At 57.4% G+C, this 19,814-nt stretch overlaps 3 protein-coding genes across 8 annotated transcripts; 1 reads left to right on the top strand and 2 right to left on the bottom strand.

The window, feature by feature from the left end:
- Positions 1-1,323: 1,323 nt before the first annotated feature.
- On the bottom strand, positions 1,324-5,435 carry RPUSD1 (RNA pseudouridine synthase domain containing 1). Of its 6 annotated transcripts, none has more exons than XM_065684811.1 (7): positions 5,353-5,435; positions 4,743-4,934; positions 4,547-4,670; positions 4,320-4,422; positions 4,139-4,240; positions 3,600-3,853; positions 1,324-2,612 (listed from the first exon to the last, which is right to left on the bottom strand). In XM_065684811.1, the coding sequence occupies exons 2-7, from the start codon at positions 4,922-4,924 to the stop codon at positions 2,433-2,435; spliced, it is 945 nt and encodes a 314-aa protein (XP_065540883.1). In that variant the 5' UTR covers positions 4,925-4,934; positions 5,353-5,435; the 3' UTR covers positions 1,324-2,432. The 6 variants fall into 6 exon arrangements, with proteins under 6 accessions (XP_065540883.1, XP_065540886.1, XP_065540882.1 ...); XM_065684814.1 differs by lacking the exon at positions 5,353-5,435 and adding an exon at positions 5,114-5,342; XM_065684810.1 differs by lacking the exon at positions 5,353-5,435 and adding an exon at positions 5,014-5,205.
- A 98-nt stretch (positions 5,436-5,533) lies between these two features.
- On the top strand, positions 5,534-16,476 carry CHTF18 (chromosome transmission fidelity factor 18). Its single transcript, XM_065684809.1, has 22 exons — positions 5,534-5,663; positions 5,777-5,929; positions 6,042-6,165; positions 6,275-6,449; positions 6,584-6,673; positions 6,804-6,856; positions 7,034-7,175; positions 7,951-8,163; positions 8,742-8,839; positions 9,186-9,309; positions 9,441-9,574; positions 10,040-10,133; positions 10,208-10,306; positions 10,544-10,674; positions 10,943-11,105; positions 11,238-11,462; positions 11,569-11,718; positions 12,163-12,293; positions 13,689-13,833; positions 14,678-14,785; positions 15,519-15,576; positions 16,185-16,476. Exons 1-22 carry the CDS (start codon positions 5,582-5,584, stop codon positions 16,319-16,321), a joined length of 2,829 nt encoding a protein of 942 aa, XP_065540881.1. The 5' UTR covers positions 5,534-5,581; the 3' UTR covers positions 16,322-16,476.
- Positions 16,477-16,789: 313 nt separating this feature from the next.
- GNG13 (G protein subunit gamma 13) lies at positions 16,790-19,198 on the bottom strand. Its single transcript, XM_065686597.1, has 3 exons — positions 19,005-19,198; positions 17,842-17,964; positions 16,790-16,997 (listed from the first exon to the last, which is right to left on the bottom strand). Exons 2-3 carry the CDS (start codon positions 17,937-17,939, stop codon positions 16,892-16,894), a joined length of 204 nt encoding a protein of 67 aa, XP_065542669.1. The 5' UTR covers positions 17,940-17,964; positions 19,005-19,198; the 3' UTR covers positions 16,790-16,891.
- Positions 19,199-19,814: the final 616 nt, after the last annotated feature.

Below are 19,814 nucleotides of genomic sequence, written 5' to 3'. Positions count from 1 at the left end.
TGCCAGGAAGAAAGAAGACCTGAAAGAAAAGAAGCAAAGGCTTTCCCAGGCTGTGGGATGGAAACCCGGAAAATCCTTTTGCTGTGCTGCAGCGAATGTTATCTGAGTAGGTATCCCAGGAAAAACATGTTATCCCAGGAACAACATGTTATCCCAGGAACAACATGTTATCCCAGGAACAAGGAAGGATGAGAGCAGTTGGCAGTGGCCATCTGGCTGCTCCTCACCCTTGTGATGCCCTAAGCCCACTTGGATGGGTTTGAGGGCATCAGCCTTCACCCAGAGTCCCTGGAGCAGGGTTGGCCATCCCCTGATGCTGTCCCCATCCCTGTCCCACCGTACAACCGGTCCTGCAGCACCAGGGCTCGGTCAATGCCTGCGGCTGTTTCTGGTTGCTATTTTGGAGGGATTTGCTGTAAAAACAGTTCCTGTTGGAGCAGGGAAATGACAGGAGCTTGTTTGCTATGAGGGACACAGCCCTTCCCGCAGGCTAGCTGGCCAGAGGTGGCTGGAGTCCACTGCCTCCATCACGTCCCCACAGAGCTTGAAACTGGCCTTGAAACAGCCTCAGGCGATGCGACGCAGGAGCATCGACTGCAAATCTGGACACACAGGGAAGCATCCCTTCCCCAAGCCCCTTCCCCAGGTCAGTGATGGGCTCCAACCACATCTCCCTTCTCTTAACCAGCTGCTTCCCTGCCCTTGCTGGGCTTGTGATCTTGTATCTCACAACCTGAAGGCTGCAAACAACTCCTTTGGGTCTTATTTTTCCTTATAAAAATATTGTATTTATATTCTTATAAGACCCTGATAAATATATATTTTTCCTTATAAATAGTTCCTTTTCCAGCTGCTCCAACCTAAGGGCTGGCCGTTGATGTACAAGTTATATAGAAATCATGCTTGGTGGCAGCTTTCCCTCTGCACCCCCTAAACACCAGCAACCCCAGGGCTGGTCCCACACCTCTTTGCCAGGGAAAGCTGTGGTGTTCCCAAACTAGGGGGTTTTCTCCTGCCTCTGCTCCTTGGTTGGGGACAATCCCAAGTGTTGGATGTGGTGGGAAACAGACAGGGAAGGGCCCAGGCTCGGACATCGCTGGTCATGTTACTGAATGCAGCAGGGGTTTTCCATAGAGAATCCCTGTGGTTTCATCCAGGTGAACTTCACCAGGGTGAGGATGAGCATTGGTGCTCACACGACAGGTTGTCTGGGTTGGAGGCCATGGGCTGGTCCTGCTGGACCAGTTCAGGCTCATTCCTGGAAGCCCCCAGCCCCGCTGCAGCAATGGTACGGATTGAGAGACCAGAGGGTGAACCACAGGATATGTAAGTAATGGTTTACTACACAGTGTGCAACAAGAGGTAAGGGTTATTGTAAGAAATAAGGGTTATTGCAAGAAATAAGGGTTATTGCAAGCTGTACAGAACATCACAACACACTGCCCCATCACAACCCCCCCGGTCACGTGTGTGAGTGGATCCACAGAGGATGCAGTGATGGCAGAGGACTGGATGTGACATGGTACCCAGGAAAGGGATCCTGGAAACCACCTCTCTGCAGGGTAAGGAAAACAGGTATTTATCTCTGATTTCTGCAGCATTGGGTAAAAGTGCAATGCATGAAGGCTGATGGGTGGTGCAGGGTGCATGGGGTGAGCAGTGGGTACCGGTCCCCAGCATCCCCTCACCTTGTCCTGGATGTGTCCCCCATTGCATAGCAGGGACCATTCCCACACTAGGGAAGGGGAGGCTGTATCCCACCTCTGATGCTACAAACCCCACCCGTAACTCTTCAGGTCCCCTGGTGCACGTCACCCATGGTCATTCTTTGGCAAACACGTTCATGCTGTTGATTTACAGCTTCAGGACCTGCCTCACCCCTCCCTGGCCATCCAGGGAGATGGGATGGGCAGAGATGGCTCCTGGGAGGAAGGAGATGGATTTCCTGCTCCTCCAACCTCTTTAAGCCTGCTGCCACCAGTTCACAAGCCTGTGGTCCCTGTAACACAGTGCAATACCCCATGGGGTTTTGGTGACCCACAAGGAGAGGGCTGTGCTGGTTTATTGCCCCTCAGGGTAGCAATATGATGGGAAACCACTGCAGGTGCATTTGATACAGGATGGGGCTGGTGGCATGACAGGGACTGCAGCACGTGCTGATGTGGTGGCTCGGTGCAGGACACCCCAGGGATGGGTGCTCCGTGTGCAAGGGGCTCCAACCATCTCCATCCCTCCCCAGCTTTCCTCATTGCTCCTTCCCACTCTTCACATCAGCCCTCAGCCTTCTGCAGCTTCAACCACTTCCTTGGCTGCTCCAGAGCCTTTCCAAACTGAAGAGGAGCCACACAATGGGACCAAGACATGATGCTTATTCCCCCTTGCTTGGGTAAAGCAAGAAGGGGTTTGGGCCTTCTAACCTGTGTCTGCAGGGGTTACATCCCCACCTGGGATAAGAGTGGGTGCTGGGAAAAGGCAGTGCTAGGACAATAATAAGATCTATTAAAAAAGCTTTGGGCTGCTGGCTCCCTGACCACAGAGGTACTAAAAATGCTCATTCTTGAGACCACCCGTACTCCAGAACCACTAAAAGACGAGATTCTCCTCGTAGAAACCTGAAAAAAAAGATTAAAATCCATTTGGATCAACTCGCCCCAGGATTCATGGGGCTGCTGGAGCCCCCAGCCTGCACTTCAGCCTCCTGATCTCCCACCTCCCAGCCAATGATGTGTCCAGCGAGCATGGCAGGCTGGAGTGAAAGGAATGGGAGTGAGGGACAAGAGGAATGGCTTGAACCTGCCCGAGGGGAGGCTGAGATGAGCTCTTAGGCAGAAGCTCTTCCCTGGGAGGGTGCTGAGGCGCTGGCACAGGGTGCCCAGAGAAGCTGTGGCTGCCCCATCCCTGGCAGTGCTCAAGGCCAGGTGGGACACAGGGGCTTGGAGCAAGCTGCTCCAGTGGAAGGGGTCCCTGCCCGGGGCAGGGGTTGGAGCTGGATGAGCTTTAAGGTCCCTTCAACCCAAACCATCCTGAGAGTCAAGGACACGACACCCAAGCTGCCCCAGGTGTGTTCTCCCCTCCCTTTGCTTTGCCATCCTGGCACTGAGGGTTTGCGGACGTGTCCATCCTCCTCATGGCAAAGGGAGCATCCCTGCTGCCCCGGCTGTGTCTGAGCCCTGGGGTGAGGACATAAAGCTTTTGGGTCACTCTTAAGCTGGTACATGACTCACTGACCGTGCTGCTGAGGCCCACAGTTAGGAAAGGGGCATCCAATGGCCAGATGGATGATGTGTATGTTAAAAACCGCTAATCACTGCTAAAATCTGCCTAATCCCAGCCCCAGAAGTGAGGGAAGCCATGGATACAGGAAGTGCAGGCGTGGAGTCAGCGCTGGGCTCTGCAGGGACCCACTGGGATAGAAATGGAGCATTGGGCTGGAAACGCAGCGACGTGGGTTGTGCTCACTCCAAAGCCCACTCGGCCAACCACTGCTCACACCGGGCTCGCTGCTCCTCTGTCTCTGGGCTCTTGGCTTCACTCAGTGCCTCCTGTTCCCCACCACCAAGCACAGCTTCCTGGCTTTCCTCTTCCTCCTTCTGCATCACCTTGTCCTTCAGCTCTTGGATGGTCTCATCCAGCTGGTGAGTGATGCTCTGGGGCACCCAGTTGCTGTCCATTGCGGTGATGAAGGGGTCGGGTGCGCAGACCTCAATGAGCTCCTTGCCGGTGGGGATGCGCAGGTAGTAGGCATGGAGCATCATCCTATAGGGACTGCTGTCCTTCCTGTGGCTGTAGGTGAAGTCCCCCACAATGGGGTGGCCGATGGCGCTGCAGTGAACCCGGAGCTGATGAGTGCGCCCTAAGGGGAAAGGAACCACGGACACGGGTTATCACTGAATCCCTCCTTGAGGATGCAGCGGTGATAACGCACCAAATGGCATTTATCCCCGTTCGAACCCTCTGAGCTTGGTGGCTCTGATCCCTTCAGCCCTTTCTAGGCTTCACTCTGCCCAAGTGCTGCACATGCAGCATCTCTGCCTGTCCAGCCTCAGCACCTTGTGCTGTTGAGGACCAGGAAGCCCCATGTTGCCCCTGAGACCTCAGCTCCCTCTGTTCAAACACTGCCCCAACCCCAACCTCCTACCTGTAAGCGGCTGCAGCAGCACTTTGGTTACGGGGTCTCCGCTGTAGGAGCCGTGCTCCAGCACGATCAGCTCTGACTGGCAAGGCTTGGGGTTCTCACAGCCTGCAGTGGGATGCAGACGGGAGTCAGCTCACCCCCTGCGTGTCCTGGGCAGTGCAGGCAGGGCGTGGGAGCTGCTCACCCTCCGTCCCATCGATGCACATCATGTGGGTCATGCCCTCGGTGGTGTTCTTCCCTATGGCGTAGCGGATCGTCATCCGGCTCTGGCTGACATGGCCCCTGACCTGCAGGGCAGAAAGAGGGTTTGCAGACTGAGCCCTGTCACCCCTCGCCAGCACAAGCAGCAGAGGCCAAGCCCCAGTTTAACCACACCAAGTCCAGAAGCAGGACTCGGCATCGCGGGCTTACCAGGGCGAGATAGGCTTTGGTCACCAGCCGGTCTTTAAAGCACTTGTAGGCGCTTCCCGCTGCTGCCTTGTTGAGTGCAACACACAGAGCCCCACTGGTGGAGAAGTCGAGCTGGTGGCAGAACCTGGGGAGGAGACGGGCGGTGGAGAAGCATTCCACGGGCAGGAGAGCGCCTGCTCCAGGCCCGGCTGCTCACCTGAAGCCGTAGTAGGTGTCGGGGTCGGCCAGCTCGGGGAAGCGGTACTTGAGCTGGCTCTGCAGCGTCAGGGTCTCGTACCACATCTTGCTGTCGATGCGGATGTCCCAGTGCTTGTTGACCACGATGAAGTCAGAGCTCTGGTACAGGATGGACAGGTTGTCGATGCTGCCCGGCTCCATGGCCAGCGCCCTGTAGGAATCAGGATGAGCGGGGTGAGAAGAGCCTCAGCCGCAGCCTGGGCACCCCGGGATGGGGACAGGGACAGTACCTGTACCCCGGTAGGGCTGGAAGTGTACCGGCGCCGCGGGGTCACACCGCATGGGTCGCAGAGCAACACCGGGCTCCACCGCACGGTGCCCGTGCCTTACCGGTACCCGTGCCCGTGCCACAGCCGTTCCGGTCCCGCACCCGGCCCGGTGCCCCACGTGGAGGCCCCGCAACCACACGATGCTTGGGCCAGTCCAGCCCGGCGGAGGTGCTCGGCCCAAGCGGCTCCTACCGCCGGGGCAGGGCCGCAATCACGGAGGGACACGGTGGAAGGGCTGATGCCAAGCCCCGGCCCCGGTCCCCGACCCCGGCCCCGGTTCCCGTCCCGGTCCCTCCCGACCTGCCGCGCCGTCCCCGGGCGAGGCGCTGAGCGGCTACATCGTCTCCACCGCTGGCGGCGCCGTCACCGGCACCGGACCTCGCGTCGCATCCAATCAACGCCGCAGCCGCCGCGTCCGGCGTTTCGTCGCCTCCAATCAGCGCCTCCACTGCAGCCGACCGGAGCACCGCGGCCAATCAGCGGCGGTTCCGCGGCGGCCGGAAGCTCTGTGCGGGCGGGAGCGGGTCCCATGGAGGACCCCGATGGGGACCCCGATGCGGGCTTCTACGAGCGGTTCGCGGATGAGCTGGAGGCGCTGGCCGAGCTGGGAGGTGCGGGACCGGTGGAGGAGGGAGGGATGGGGCGGGCGGGCAGGACCCTGCCTTGCGCGCCCCGCCGCGGGTCCCCTCCGGTGAGCGGCAGCTCCGCGTTTCGCCGCTCGCAGATGACCCCTCCGCAGCCGCTGGCTGCAGGATCTCCCAGTTCCGGAGCAGGAGGCAGCCGCCAAAGGAGCCCGAGCCCCCCGGGCACCCCGACGGGGGCAGCGGCTCCAGGAAGAGGGATCGGGGCTCGCCCGGCTCCCCGCCCGCAGCCCGCAGTAGGTTTGATCCCGGGTGCAGGGATTTGAGGGGTGCAGGGATGCTGCTGCCGGAGGAGCGGCGGTGGCAGGGCTGCTTCTCCTCTTCCTCCTGCCCTGCTCTCTCCCACAGCCCCGAAGCCCAAGCGGCAGCGGCTGGAAGCTGCTAAGAAGCTCAGCTTTGGCGTGGATGATGAGTTGGCTCCGGATGGCCCCTGGGATGCTGGCCCAGAGGAGCCTGCTCCTCAGGCTGTCAGGTTGGCCACCTTGAAGCCTGCTTTGGGCAGGGGTGAGGAGCCCCAACACAAAGGTGGGGTTCAAGGGTCCCATCCCTTGCCCCTGCTAAAGGGAAATGGTGTTTTCCAGCTCGGACCACCTGGACGTCAGTGGCATGGCCCCACTGCAGAGCACACCACCCTCCGAGAAGAAGCGGGTCCTCAAGCGGCCGCCCATCCTGGAGGACTACATCAATGTGACGTCCACCGAGGGCACCAGGGTCTTCATGGTCCTGAGGGATGATTCCTCCAGGACAGGGGTGGAGGTGAGGAGGGATCTGGAGGCTGGGCTTGCTTCTTGTGTCCTCCATCCAGTCCAGGAGGGGATCTTTGATGAAGGGTGAAGTGTTTGTGCCGAGCATCGGTGTGAGCATCAGTGCGTGTCCTCCGGTCCTTGCAGCTCCCTGATTCCCTGGGATGGAATACACGGAGGCCGCTCCACTTGCTGGGGGTGCCTTTCTCCTACCTGAAGGAACAAGTGAATGAAGAGGTATCCCATCGTATACCCATCTTCCTGCCTTCCCCTGGATAGCCACAGCACCGGCTCCCAGATCCCTGCTCCCCACAGCCATGGCTTAGCGGGTGTCTCTGTCCCCTTTCTCCCTCTCTTTGTGCCCAAGCGTCGAAGATGTGTTCTGGAGGCATCACAGCAGCTCACAGAGATAATCAACAGGTGAGGTGTTGGGGTGAAACCCCACTCCTGTCCCTGCTGCACTCTCGGATGCTCCGGTGGTGTCCAGGTTTTTGGGACCTTTGCCCTCAGCATCCCCAGCTTGGGAAGTGATGGTGGAATGCCCAGCCCTGTCCTGACTCCCTGGCTGCTCTGGGACAAGTTAATGCTTTCTTGCAGTTGCCTCGAGAGTGAGACCAGCACCGAGAGCCCAGAGCCTGCTGTGGAAGCGGAGCCGGCCGACGAGGAGGACTCGGCGCTGCATTGCCTCTGGGTGGACAGGTTCACTCCTCGGCGCTACATGGAGCTGCTCAGTGATGATGTGAGGTGCTAGAAGAGGGGCTCGGGGGGTTACCCCCTCCATACTCTTTATTAATGCTGTGGGATCAGGTTTCGTGGTGTTGCTTTTGGAAGCATTGGCTGGGGGCTCTGTCTGTGCAGTCCTGCTGAGAGGTTTTAGCTGTGGGCCTTCTGACAAGAGAGACTGTGGAAGATGAGCAAAGTAAGGCAGAAAGGATTGTGTGGGGTTTAGCCAGGAATCGTTGGGTGGTTTGGGTTTTTTGGGATTATTATAAGTTTTGTAGGGAGATGGAGATTATGGAAGAGGCTGGGAGGCGCTGGGTTGAACTGAGACAGGCGAGGGACAGCAGGGATGGGGCTGATGTGACTTGTCCTCGATTGCCCTGCTGGATGGTGATGTTGTGGCTGCCCCATCCCTGGCAGTGCTCAAGGCCAGGTTGGACACGGGGGCTTGAAGCAAGCTGCTCCAGTGGAAGGGGTCCCTGCCCCTGGTAGGGGTTGGAACCGGATGAGCTTTAAGGCATCTTCCAGCCCAAAACCCATTCTATTGTTCTGTGGTGGCTGAGGCTGGAAGGAAGCTGTGTTCCTATGCCAGGTAGAAACCTGAGCAGCCTCTCCAGTGGTGGGGAGTGATGTTCCATGTGCTTAAGGTCCATCTGGGCAGACACGCTCTGGGCTTGGCTCCTTCCTCTGCAGGCCCTGCTGGTTTTTAAGCCATGAAGGAGCAGCCTTCCGCTGTCCTAGACTGGCTCCTTCCGAGGTTTGATGGCTTTGCTGCTGTCTTTCCGAACTCGCAGTACACAAACCGCTGCCTTCTGAAGTGGCTCAAGCTGTGGGACACGGTGGTGTTTGGGAAGGAGAAGGCTGTGAAGAAGGCCAAGGCCGGCACTGAAGCTCATCCTCCCTTCAACCAACCCAAGGAGCAGCAGAATAAGTGGAAAACGAAGGTCCAGCTCACAGAGGAGATTCTGGAGGCTGAGCTGGACCAGCACAAGAGACCCAAATATAAGGTGAGTAGGACAGGATGCCACTGCTGCGGGTCTCCTCTCCTGTCCCCCTCATCCTGCCGCCGAGGTGAGGAGCAGGTCTTCCCTTTCCCTTCTCTTCCAGTACAGATCTGGGAGAAATGCAATTCCCTCATTCTTCTTAGAGATTATGGGGTTTTCTCATCTGTTTCAATGATGCTCAAATGCTAAAGGGAGCCGAGGGAGCATACCCAGGCCAGCTTAACAGCTTCAGCCTGTCCGGTTAGAGGATAGAGAGAGGGGGAAACAAGCATAGATACTAACAGCATTGCTTCACACGAATGTATTTCTGGAAGGGGTTCTGTTCAGCCTTTTCTCTCTACTGGCCTGCAGACTTAAACATCTGCATGAGGGATGCTGCCAGGGTGACTCCGTCACCTCTGGGTGGTTGTATATTCTCCTTCCTCCTTTAACTTCTCCCTTCGTGTCTACGAACCAGTGCAGCAGCTCCCAAAACAGGTTTGGAGGCCGCAGAGCCTCATCCCCTTGTGTGGCAGCTGTGTTGGAGCTGGAGGAAGCCCTCCCTCGCTGCCTGCGGGGCTGATGTTACCTCTTCGCTCCAGGTAGCCCTGCTCTGTGGCCCACCTGGCTTGGGAAAGACCACTCTGGCACATGTCATTGCAAAGCATGCGGGGTACAACGCCGTCGAGATGAATGCCAGGTAAGTCTGTGCTGGCTCTGTGGAGGTGATGCTGTGCTGGAGGTGATGCTGTGCTGGAGGTGATAACCATGCCAGAGGTGATGCCGTGCTGGAGGTGATGCTGTGCTGGATGGAGGTGATGCTGTGCTGGAGGTGATGCTGTGCTGGAGGTGATAACCATGCCAGAGGTGATGCTGTGCTCGAGGTGATAACCATGCCAGAGGTGATGCTGTGCTCGAGGTGATGCCGTGTTGGAAGTGATGCTGTGCTTGAGGTGGTGTCATGCTGGAAGTGATGCCGTGCTGGAGGTGGTGCCGTGCTGGAGGTGATGCCATCCACAGCAGCCTGGCACTGCCTTGCCTTGCAGTGACGACCGCAGCCCTGAGGTGTTCAAAACCCGCATCGAAGCTGCCACCCAGATGAAGTCTGTGCTGGGCACCAACGAGAAGCCCAACTGCCTGATCATTGACGAGATAGATGGTGCGCCTGCGGTAAGGAGCTGGCCACCTTTTGCATTAACCACTTACATGTTAAGCTCATCTCCTGTTGTGTTTTAAGAGCTATTCCTTGCCTCTGACCAGCAAGAATTGATCCCTTATCTCCTTGGCTCTTATTTCCCAAGGCATCCATCAATGTGCTGCTGAACATCATCAACCGTAAGGATGCGCAAGGCGAGGCAGCGGCAGGCATGGGCCGGCGGAGGCAGCGGGAGGGCGGATTGCTGCTCAGGCCCATCATCTGCATCTGCAACGACCAGTTAGTGCCTGCCGTGTGTCTGGGGAGGGGTAGAGAGCTGAGACCCCAAGTGGGGAGGCAGCTGCTATGGCCTCCAGCTAATGCTTCCTGAGCTGACTTATTTGGCCCATGGATTAGATGCACCTTAGCAAAAGTAAAGCTATAACGTGCTCAGCTTCCCTGAACCCCAAGTTTTGTGTCTGCTGGGATGACCTGTAGTGAGGTGTGAGTGTAGAGTTGTTTGTGCATGCTCAGGCATGCAGTGGTGCATAAATAACCCATCTGCCTTTGAGCAGAGCATCCATAGAGACATTCAAGGCCGGGTTCTGGGCAACCTCATTAGTTGGAGATGTCCCTGCTCATTGCAGGGGGGTTGGACTGGATGTTGACCTTAGAAGGTCCCTTCCAACACTGACTGTTCTATGATTAACAGCTGGATTTCTTCCTGTGCTAGGGCCGCTCAGACGCCTCTGCTCCCCTTTGCAGGTACGTCCCTGCGCTCCGGCCGCTGCGGCAGCAATCCTTCCTGCTCGTCTTCCCTCGCACAGCACCATCCCGGCTGGCCCAGCGGCTCTGCGAGGTGGGACACAGCCAAGGGCTCCCCTGGCCCCCCCCCACTGGCAGGTTCCCCCTCTCTGACCCCCTGTCCTGCAGATCGCCCTGCGGCAGGGCATGCGGGCGGACGCGGGCGCGCTGCTGGTGCTGTGCGAGAAGACGGAGAATGACATCCGCTCGTGCATAAACACCCTGCAGGTACCGGGGCACACGGGTTCCTGTGGATCCTGACTCCATCTGGGCTCAGATGGGGATGGAGGGGACCCAGACAGATCCCTGTGTTTTCCTGCCTGTTCCCTGTGTTACTTCTTACTGTGTTACTGGGGAGTGAGGTGCTGCTGCCTGCAGCTTTCCCCAGCACCAACTTGCTGCTGTGGGCATCCCCCCTCCATCCCTGCCGCATCCTTCCCCTCCAGCCCTTTGCTTGTGTTGCAGTTCCTGCACAGCAGAGGCCAGAAGGAGCTGAGCATGCAGATGGTGCAGACAATGAGGATCGGCTTGAAGGACCAAAACAAGGGGCTGTTCTCCATCTGGCAAGAGATCTTCCAGCTTCCGAAGGTCCAAAGGTAAAAGTGGGATTTACTGATTGCTGCCTGCTTGGGGCACATGGCTTCATGGTATTCCCTGATGTGCCTGCAAGACTTGTGGTGGAGAAAGATAGAATGCCCTGGAGAGCTTCAGCAGATCTCTGTGTCCAGATGCTCCTTGGCCACTCTCTTTAGTGCCCAATAATTTGGCATGGCTATTGCCTTCAGTCCCCTTTGCAAGGGGCAAATATTCCTTGCTCCGTTCAGCCCCAGGGCACCCTGAGCTCTTTCCTTTGGACTCCCCCAGGCACAGGATAGGAATGGACCCCACTTTGCCAGCCCAGCTCCTGGTGGGTGATGAGGACCTGTTGCACCTCGGAGGGAAGGCCAGCTTCAGTGCATCCTCCCACCGCTTCCACCACATCCTACACCTTGCTGTCTCCTCGGGGGAGCAGGAGAAGCTCGCTCAGGTAGAGCAGCCAAGGGGGATTGCTGGGCCCTTCCTTTGCTAGGTTGTATGGAGCTCTGATGGGATGCTGTGATGAGACCATCCACGTGGCCTCGATCCATCTCTACTCCTGCATCCCATTATCCCATTCCAGGGTCTGTACGAGAACTTCCTGAACATGAAGGTGCGGGACTCCAGTTTCAGCACCGTGTGCTTGGCCCTGGAGTGGCTGGAATTCTCCGACCTGCTGAGCCAGGCTGTGCTGCACAGGCAGAGCTTCCAGCTGATGCGGTACCTGCCCTTCCTGCCCGTGGCTTTCCACCTCCTCTTTGCAGCCACCAGCATCCCCCGGCTCGCTTATCCCAGCAGCCAGCACGAGGTGGGTACCGGGAGGGCCGTGGTGGCAGCGTGGCTGCATCTCAGTCACCCATGGGGACATCTCTGGTGGCAGCCGTGGCTGAGCCATCCCTGCTGTCTGCACCCAGGCCCTGGCCAAGCTGAACCACATGCAGAACCTGGTCATGTCCCTGGTGTCAGGGATAACGCCCAGCGCCCGCAGCCGTGCGGGGCATCAGTCTCTTGTCTTGGAGGTGCTGTGCCTGCTGCTGGACATCATCGCCCCGAAGCTCCGACCGGTGAGTGCCCAATGGGCCCCCTCTCACTGTGGTGGCAGGAGCCCTGCCTGCGTGGTGTGTCCCTTCCTTGGGCACTGGAACAGGCCAAGAAGTGATGAGTGCCCCATCCCTGGCAGTGCTCAAGGCCAGGTTGGACACAGGGGCTTGGAGCAACCTGCTCCAGTGGAAGGGGTCCCTGCCCGGGGCAGGGGTTGGAGCCGGGGGGAGCTTTAAGGTCCTCCCAGCAGCTGGTTTGGTTTCAGTGTGTGGTTGCATTGGGTGCATTTACCCTTTGGGCCATCAGAGGGGTCTGTCCCTGCTTTGTGAAGTGTCCCTTACAGGAAACTAACCTTGGTTTGAACCTCGTGGGTGTTCACTGTCCTCTCTCATACAGAGACAACCCCCGTGCATTGGGTTGTGTTTGTGTGTTTGGAAGTTAATATGGGTTAGTGATGCTCTCCCCAGGTGAACACCCAGCTCTACAGCCTGAAGGAGAAGCAGCAGCTGGCAGACCTCATCAGCACCATGCTGGCCTACAACCTCACCTACCACCAGGAGCGCCTGCCCGAGGGCCAGTACATCTACAAGCTCGACCCGTAAGTCCTGAGGGGGGGAAGAAGGTGTCGGGGTCAGAAATAACCCCCTTGGGTTGAGGCTGGAGCTGGGTTTGTTGTGATGGGGTTAAAGGAAAGGAAGCGTCTGCCTTTGGCTCTGCCGGAGCTGGGAGAGAAGGGAATGATGCTGCGGGGGGCTGGTGGCAAAGGGGAGAGCAGGTCGCCTGGGCACACTGCACACAGGTCACTGCAGCCACTGCTGAAGAGTGTATTAACAGTGCCAGCCTTGAGCCTCCCTGCGCTGTAAGTACATAGAGAGCCATAAACGCTCCCGAGGCCTGGGTGAAGTCACACAGACCCCACCACAGGCAGGAGCAGCGCTGATGCCTTCCTGGTACAAAGTTAATTACAGAAATTAGCCTCTGTTAAATGAAGCAGCTGGGCCTGATTACAGGGAAGCTCCTTATTATTTGTTATGTTCCCTGTGGAAAAGCCTGCAGGGGCTGTATGAACCGTATGAACCATCCTGTCCTGCCCTCCCCACGCCAGGCTGTGGCCATGGGGAACGTGTGGGATGGTGGGAGCCATGTGGCACAAGCAGGGAGGTTGCTTTGCTTTGCTTATGAATTCTGACCCTATTTGCTGTCTGTGCGCAGCAATGATGGGGACCACAGGGGTGTCACCTCCTGGTGGTACCTGCGAGGGGCATCTCAGCATCTCTCAAGCTGTTCTCGACAGCAAAACCTGTGTTTCCTCTTTAAAACTTCTGCAATCCGTTCTGACAGCTAATTTCTAAATGGCTGCAAATGTGTCTGACACAGGACTTTGCTTCCTTTATTTTAAGGGGAATATTATTGGATGTGAATAATGTGCGATACATTTATAGCTGGCAGAGGAACCAGCCCAGCTGGCTCCTTGGTGCTGGGCTTTCGCTGTACTGAACCAGGCCTTACTCCAGAGCTGGAGCACCAAGTGGTTAAGAATAAAACTGCTCTGATGAGCCCAAATTACTGCTGGTGGCTGGATCTCAATTAACCAGCTCCTTGCAGGCACCTCCGGGGTCATGCGAGGGGTTGTGGTGCTGCTCGTGCCCAAGCTGCGGTGTGGCTGGGTGGTTTTCAGAGCAATCTGTTCGGCACAGACCCGCCTGCAGTTTCCTCTTCTTGCATTGAAACCGAGATTAAAAAGGATGCAATCCCTCCTGAATTCAGCTGAGGTGCCCTGCAGCATCCCAGCTCCACACCGCCAGCACCATTCACCGAGCATCATCTGATGCTGCTGGTGTACATGGAGAGAGCAGGGATGGGGGAACTGAGGCGCCGTGGCCAGGATCATACTGGAGGGGTGATGACAGGTCTCCCTGTGCCTATATCAGGCTGCAGTTTGCATAAAGCCGTGTTATTTCCAGTGTTGATGTGTTTTCTCTCCATGATTCAGGAATGTGGAGGACGTGTGCCGGTTCCCGGACCTGCCGGCTCGCAGGCAGCTCAGCTACCAGGCCAAGCAGCTCATCGCCAGGGAGATAGAGCTGGAGAAGATGAGGAGGACGGAGGCTCTGCTGCAGGCACGGAACCAGGGAGAGGTAGGGATCGTGGTGCCGTTGATAGGGATAAAGTCCTCAGTGCTGCTGAAGGGATGAGGGCTTTCCAAAGCCAGTGGCTTTTGCTCTGCAAGTGGAAATCCGGGATTAAACTCCCCCAGTCACAGCCGTGCTGCACATCTGCCTTCAGGGCAGCACGTCTGTGCTGGGTGATGATCCCAAAGGGCTCATCCTTCTGCAGGAATCCTGGAAGGAAATGCTCGCTGTGGGTTAAAGCTTTGCACTGGGTTGTGAGGAGATGGGGGTTTTAGATCCTCTGGCTGTGATTTCGTGTGTCTGTGGGGGAACTGAGCTGCTCTCTCCTGCCTGCACATTCCCTTCTGCTTCACTTTGATGCTCCCAAAAGTCCCAAAGCCTCCAGGAGGAGCTCAGTAACTGCCCCCAGCCAAAACCCTCCGTGGAGCAGCAGGCAGAAGGTGGAAACGGGTGGAAAAGGCTGAGAGACAGCTCCCGTGAGGCTGGTGCCTGCCCTGCCCTTGTGGCACCGGGATAATGAATCCCTGAGAGCCTCTTCTTGCGGCAGAAGGGTTTTCTCAGGGGATGTGTGGGGCAAAGAGATGGCTGCAAAAGCATCTCTGAAGGCTCCTTGTTTACAAGGGAAGTCCCAGGGAAAGGGATTGCAAACGCACCCGTTCCCTGAGCGCTGCCGGGGCTAATCCTGCGCGCTGCTCTGAGCCGGGAAGTGGTGGAAAAATCCTTGCAGGTCACTTGGATATTGCAGTAAACCCGGCAGCAAGCAGAGGGGGGTGCGGGATGGGTGACAGGGTCCTGCCCTTAGTGGGGGTGCGCCCAAAAGGACCCTCACTCCTGGCTCTTCTCACTGCAGGAGCCCGGGAAGAGCTTTGGCGAGGCAGGAGAGAACATGGACACGGTGCCCCCCAACCACCGGCAGCGCCTGGAGCACATCGTCAAGAGGGCAGCTGTGGAGGACAAGGTGAGGGGGCTGCAATTCCCACCTCATTCCCTCCCGGCACGTTCCTGGCGGCTGGAGACTCCCTCTCTCTGTTGATATTTGTATTTCTTTAGTGTAGTTTCTTTCAATAGAAGAGCCCGGCGCCGTGTGTCCCATAACTGCATCATCACTGGGGTTACGGCACCGGGATGAGTTAGAGCTGGGTGACAGTTATGGATGTGCCCCGTGAAGCGTTCCTGGCTGGGGAAGGAGATGTGGATGTTTTGTGCTAAAATAGCTGAATTTTGGCTCTGTAGAAGCCGTGGCATTGGAGGAAGAGCTGCTCATGAGGTGTGGGAAACCATCGCAAGTGAGGCGTGCATCCCACTGTGGGCATCCCAATAGTGTCCTGAAGGAGCAGGCGGTGGTCCCCTGCTTCCCTCCCTCTCCACAGGCTCAGCATCAGGATCCTGACTGCCTGTAGAGCCCCACTTGAGCACGATGAACCCTCAAGTGTGTGTTTCCCACCCCATTTTGAATGCCGTTTGCATTTCCCTGTGGATTTGCGTTCAGCTCCTGCTCGGTGGCTTCCTCCAGCGCCGGGTGCTTGAATGGGGAAGGAGCCGGAGCAGCCCTGAGGGTGGGGTGATGGTCTCACCAGTGTCCAGCCTTGCACAGAGGGAAACTCCGCTTGCTTTTGGCTGTGTCTGAATGTGATCGGTGAATGCGGGCGCTGACAGAGCCACGCTCACCTTCTGCCTTTTGCTTTTGGCAGCCTGAGAAGGACTTCTTCGGGCGGCCCATTCAGCGGCAGCAGAAAGTCACAGCCCCAGGTAGGTGGCAGAGGGATGGGGTGGTCGTGGATGCTGCATTCCCTGTGCCAGGACCCCATACAGGGGCTGTGTCCCCAAGCACTGCGCCCAGGGGACATCCATAGGATGGAAAGGGGATATTAAGTGAACAGACCCCAGCGCCGGAGGCAGGGGGGTGCCTGTGGGGTTGTAGCAGGGGTCAGCTGGGAGCTGTGGGTGCTGCAAGTGTTTACAGGATCCCAGTGCCTAAAGGGGCTGCAGGAAACCTGGAGAGGGGCTTGGGACAAGGGCCTGTAGGGACAGGCCAAGGGGAATGGCTTGAACCTGCCCAAGGGGAGACTGAGATGAGCTCTTAGGCAGAAGCTCTTCCCTGTGAGGGTGCTGAGGCGCTGGCACAGGGTGCCCAGAGAAGCTGTGGCTGCCCCATCCCTGGCAGTGCTCAAGGCCAGGTTGGACACAGGGGCTTGGAGCAAGCTGCTCCAGTGGAAGGGGTCCCTGCCCGGGGCAGGGGTTGGAATTGGAGGAGCTTTAAGGTCCCTTCAACCCAAACCGTGCCATGATGCTGAGTCTATAACATGGGAGCATCAGAAGGGTTTGTGCAAGTTTCTGACCTGGATCTTCCCCTGCAGCCCCTCAGGCCTCCAAGGAGGAATCTCTTGAGAACCAGATGGGAAAAGCTGTGGGGAAGAGCGACGTCTGGTTCCGGTTTAATGAAGGGGTTTCCAACGCCGTCAGGAGGAACATCTACATCAAGGACCTGCTCTAGGGTGGCGGCAGTGAAACCATGAACTTATGCCCATGGAACTGAAGGGAAACCATGGCTTTTGGCTTCGTTTTTGGGGTGTGCGTGGTTATTTTGGGGTTCTTTTTCGAAGTACCCGCTTGTTTAACAAAGAAGTAAAATCTGTATAAAAAAACTAACCGTGGAGGCGTGTTCTCTTTATTTCATTTACAAACCCTTCGTTGCCGGCTTGTGCCTGGTTGGCTGCGACAAAGAGACCCTGCAATGTACAAAAGAGCATTGAAAATCCCTGAATGTGCTTTATAAAAGTTCCCTTCCTTCCCAAGCTGGAAAAGAGCAGCAGGGGCAGAGGGGATGCCTGAGGCTGGAGCTGCAGCCTGAGCCTGGAGGTACCCCTGCTGCTCTGTCCCACCACGCTGCCCGCCCCCCTGTGCTGTCCCTGTCCCCCCCATCTAAAATAGCAACGCTTCTACTACTATGAATAAGAAGCCAAGCTGAGGGTTGGGTTTTGGTTCAGGTTCTCGTATTAGGAAGCTGGCTAATATAAAAGTACATTCAGCAAGGGGATAAAGGGGGAGGTTCAAGGGGGGGCCCTCAGAGGATGCTGCATTTGCCCTTCTCCACCCAAGGGTTGTTTTTCATCAGCTCCGGGTTCAAGAAGGGGTCTTCGGGGATGCCGTCCTCGATCCACTTCACAAACCTGCGGAGATGGGAGTAAAGGGGTGGGCATTGATCCCGCGGGGGTCCGTTGGCTTGGAATGTGCAGCTGGATGCATTGGGGTGAGCCCAGCTCCGGTGCAGCCTCTACGAGCCTTTTGCTCCCAGGTTTTTATATGGATAAGGGGGAGATGAGGGAAAGAAACGAGCTTAACAGAAGCCTTTTATCCCCCGCATCTGTGGCTGCCCCTGTGCTGCCGGCATGGGCATGGTCTTTATGTTGTGCTTTAAAACTCATTTATGATGGGGTTTCACACTCATTTATGTTGTGTTTTAAAGCTTATTTATGATGGTTTAAAACCGATTTGCCAAAGCTGCTCTTTTTCTGTCCCCCTTTCTAAGTGAGTCAGAAAGGGGGACACGGGCTGGGTGAGCCGATGGGATGGGGCCAAGGACCTTCACCTGAGGAGCAGTGAGGTACAAACGAGGGATGGGAAACACTTGCCCATGGCTTTGTTTTACAGCTTTAAGCGTGTTGAGCTCTGCAGAGGGGGTCTGAACACTTGACTGGAGAATGGGGGGGGTCTTGGGGTGTCTCTATGGCTGCTGCCATGTCCCGGCCACCACTGAGGATGGGCAGCTGGAAAGGAGCTGGGATGGGAAGGACTTAGTGCAAAGGATCATTGTGAGCATCAGCACTGGAGCTGGTGGCTTTCTGCTGCTGGGACCTGGAGCGGGGGGGGATTGAAGAACCATAAGGGAAAACCTCCAAACCCGCCTCATTTTGGGTCCCCTCATGGCTTGAAGGGGGGTGCTGGTGTCGGGGTGAAGAAGAGCCGGGTTCCTCACAGGGATACAGGGATGGGAGCGATGGGGGCACCACTCACTCGGGTATTGTCTTGGAGGACATCTCCCGCTTGTAGGCCAGCTGGTACTTGAGGCTCTCCACCTCCTTCTTCCACTGTGGGAGGTCCCACTCGTCCATGGTGGCACCGGGGGGCTCTGTGGGGCTGCAGATGAGGATGTTGGTGCTGCATCCCATGGCCGCATCCTGCCCTGAACCCCCCCCACACCACAGCCCTGCACCCCATAAAGACGGGGTCCCCCAGCTCTGGGGCAGGTTTCCAGCCCCATGGCGGAGCAGCCCATGGCTCCAGGAGGTTTTGGTGATGCTGCACTTACCTGTAGGGTGCAAGGCCAGCCCAGCACAGGATGGGTGCCCAGCGCTGGCCTCTTGTAGATGTGCGTGCATGCATCTGGCCAGATTTGGCTGCAATTTGGATGGTTCTATCGCTTAGGATGGACAGTGGCAAATAGCAACCAGGGGCTGTTGGGGAATGGCATTGTCTGGCCTTCTCCTGAGTGGATGCAGCCCCAAGCAAGACCAGGAGGGGTTTTGAGCATCCACACGGCTGGGTAGAGAACCCTGGAAACAGCTCATGTGGATGGGCATCTCTGACGTGGGGAGCAAGACAAATCAGCACATGCCACCTCGGCACCCCCATACTGGGTGCTGGATAACAGTGGGGACCGGCATGATGGGGAAACTGAGGCACAAGCTGTGACCATGAGACCTGCAAGCACTTGGCTCCTTGTGTCATCCCATGAATAGGGGCACAAGGGGACCTTCCCTTGCCATGACCCCAGCCCTCCAGCATGCAGAAGCACAGGGCAGCACCCACCTTTGCACCCGCTGTGGCTGAGCCCCAAGGGTGCCCATCCTGCGCCCAAACAAGGCTGAAGCCCCCATTACAGGGTCAGGCAAGGGCTGATGTGTTGGGGGGGACACTATATCCTTCCACCCACCAGCACGGCTCAGATCCAGCCATGCGCTGGCAGCTTGGCATCCGCACGGGCTGCCCCAGCTCTGCTCCTCCGCAGAGCATCCCTTGGAATAACATCCGTGCCCGGGAAGAGGGCGAGCGCCCAGAGCCCAGCATCCCCCTGCACGGCCTCCCCGGGGCTCTCCTGGACATCAGATGGGGAGCAGCATCCCCATCCCTTGCTCCAGCCATGCCAGCAGCATCCCGCGGCCGGACCCTCCACATACCTGCGCTGGAGAAGGTGTCAGTGGGCAGCAGGGGCCGTGTCCGTCCCCACCGGCTCAGCAAAGCCCCGGCCCTGCCCGCGCTGCTCCCGACGCTGCCGGATCCTCTGTGTAATCTATTACTGCACGGCTGGTCCGGCTGCCTCCGACACGGCAGGAGCCGGATAATGGGAGCGTCCTTCCCCCCCCGCTGCTCCCGGGGGATTTGGCTCCGATGAATGTGAGCGACCAGGATGGAGGCAGCGTCCTGGTACCCAGCGGCAGAGCTGCTGGAATGGGGTTACCGCAGCATCCACCATGGCCCGAAGGGACGAGAAGGGCCCCAGAGAAGGGGGGGTTAACGCGTGGTGGGACACGGCGGTACCCCAGGGAGGCCCTGCCTGCACGCTGCATCCTTGCAAATGCCAGCCCTGCCATGGCTTTTCTGCAGTTGCTCCTGGATTTTGTGGTTCTTCCCACTTCCCTGCTGCTGGTGGAGCCAAGGGGATGCAGGGGGTGTATCCAGGGAAGGGATGGTTAAAAAAAGGGGATAAAAAGAAAGTAAATGCCCCAAAGTGAGCATCTGGAGATGAAACATATGGTGGGTGAAGGGGCAGGGTCAGCACAAGGGGAACAGGGCAACAGTGTTAAAAATGCTATTATTGCGTTACTTGGAGGGACAAAAGGCCACTGGCAGTTGTTTCAGCTGAGTAAAAGGAACATAACTGATGCAAAAGCAAAACCACAAAGAGATGAAACCCCCCAGCCCCAAACCTTCGTTAAATAAACACTACGAAAACCTTACGGGAAGATTTGCTGCCTTAAGGAAAGAAA

The sequence above is a fragment of the Lathamus discolor genome, chromosome 6, assembly GCF_037157495.1.
Source record: "Lathamus discolor isolate bLatDis1 chromosome 6, bLatDis1.hap1, whole genome shotgun sequence".
Lineage (NCBI taxonomy): Eukaryota > Metazoa > Chordata > Aves > Psittaciformes > Psittacidae > Lathamus > Lathamus discolor.
Note: the sequence above shows the minus strand (reverse complement) of the source record. Positions and strands in the feature narration are given on the sequence as shown.

What these genes read in the sequence shown, in the direction of transcription:
- GNG13 (XM_065686597.1), bottom strand. Translation starts at nt 17,939, where the DNA reads ATGGACGAGTGGGACCTCCCACAGTGGAAGAAGGAGGTGGAGAGCCTC. An exon ending in TCCTCCAAGACAATACCCGA is followed by an intron (nt 16,998 to 17,841) that starts GTGAGTGGTGCC and finishes CCATCTCCGCAG; the next exon opens with GTTTGTGAAGTGGATCGAGG.
- CHTF18 (XM_065684809.1), top strand. Translation starts at nt 5,582, where the DNA reads ATGGAGGACCCCGATGGGGACCCCGATGCGGGCTTCTACGAGCGGTTC. An exon ending in ACAAGAGACCCAAATATAAG is followed by an intron (nt 8,164 to 8,741) that starts GTGAGTAGGACA and finishes TCTTCGCTCCAG; the next exon opens with GTAGCCCTGCTCTGTGGCCC. An exon ending in TACATCTACAAGCTCGACCC is followed by an intron (nt 12,294 to 13,688) that starts GTAAGTCCTGAG and finishes TCCATGATTCAG; the next exon opens with GAATGTGGAGGACGTGTGCC.
- RPUSD1 (XM_065684811.1), bottom strand. Translation starts at nt 4,924, where the DNA reads ATGGAGCCGGGCAGCATCGACAACCTGTCCATCCTGTACCAGAGCTCT. An exon ending in GACACCTACTACGGCTTCAG is followed by an intron (nt 4,671 to 4,742) that starts GTGAGCAGCCGG and finishes TCTCCTCCCCAG; the next exon opens with GTTCTGCCACCAGCTCGACT. An exon ending in GTGCATCGATGGGACGGAGG is followed by an intron (nt 4,241 to 4,319) that starts GTGAGCAGCTCC and finishes ATCCCACTGCAG; the next exon opens with GCTGTGAGAACCCCAAGCCT.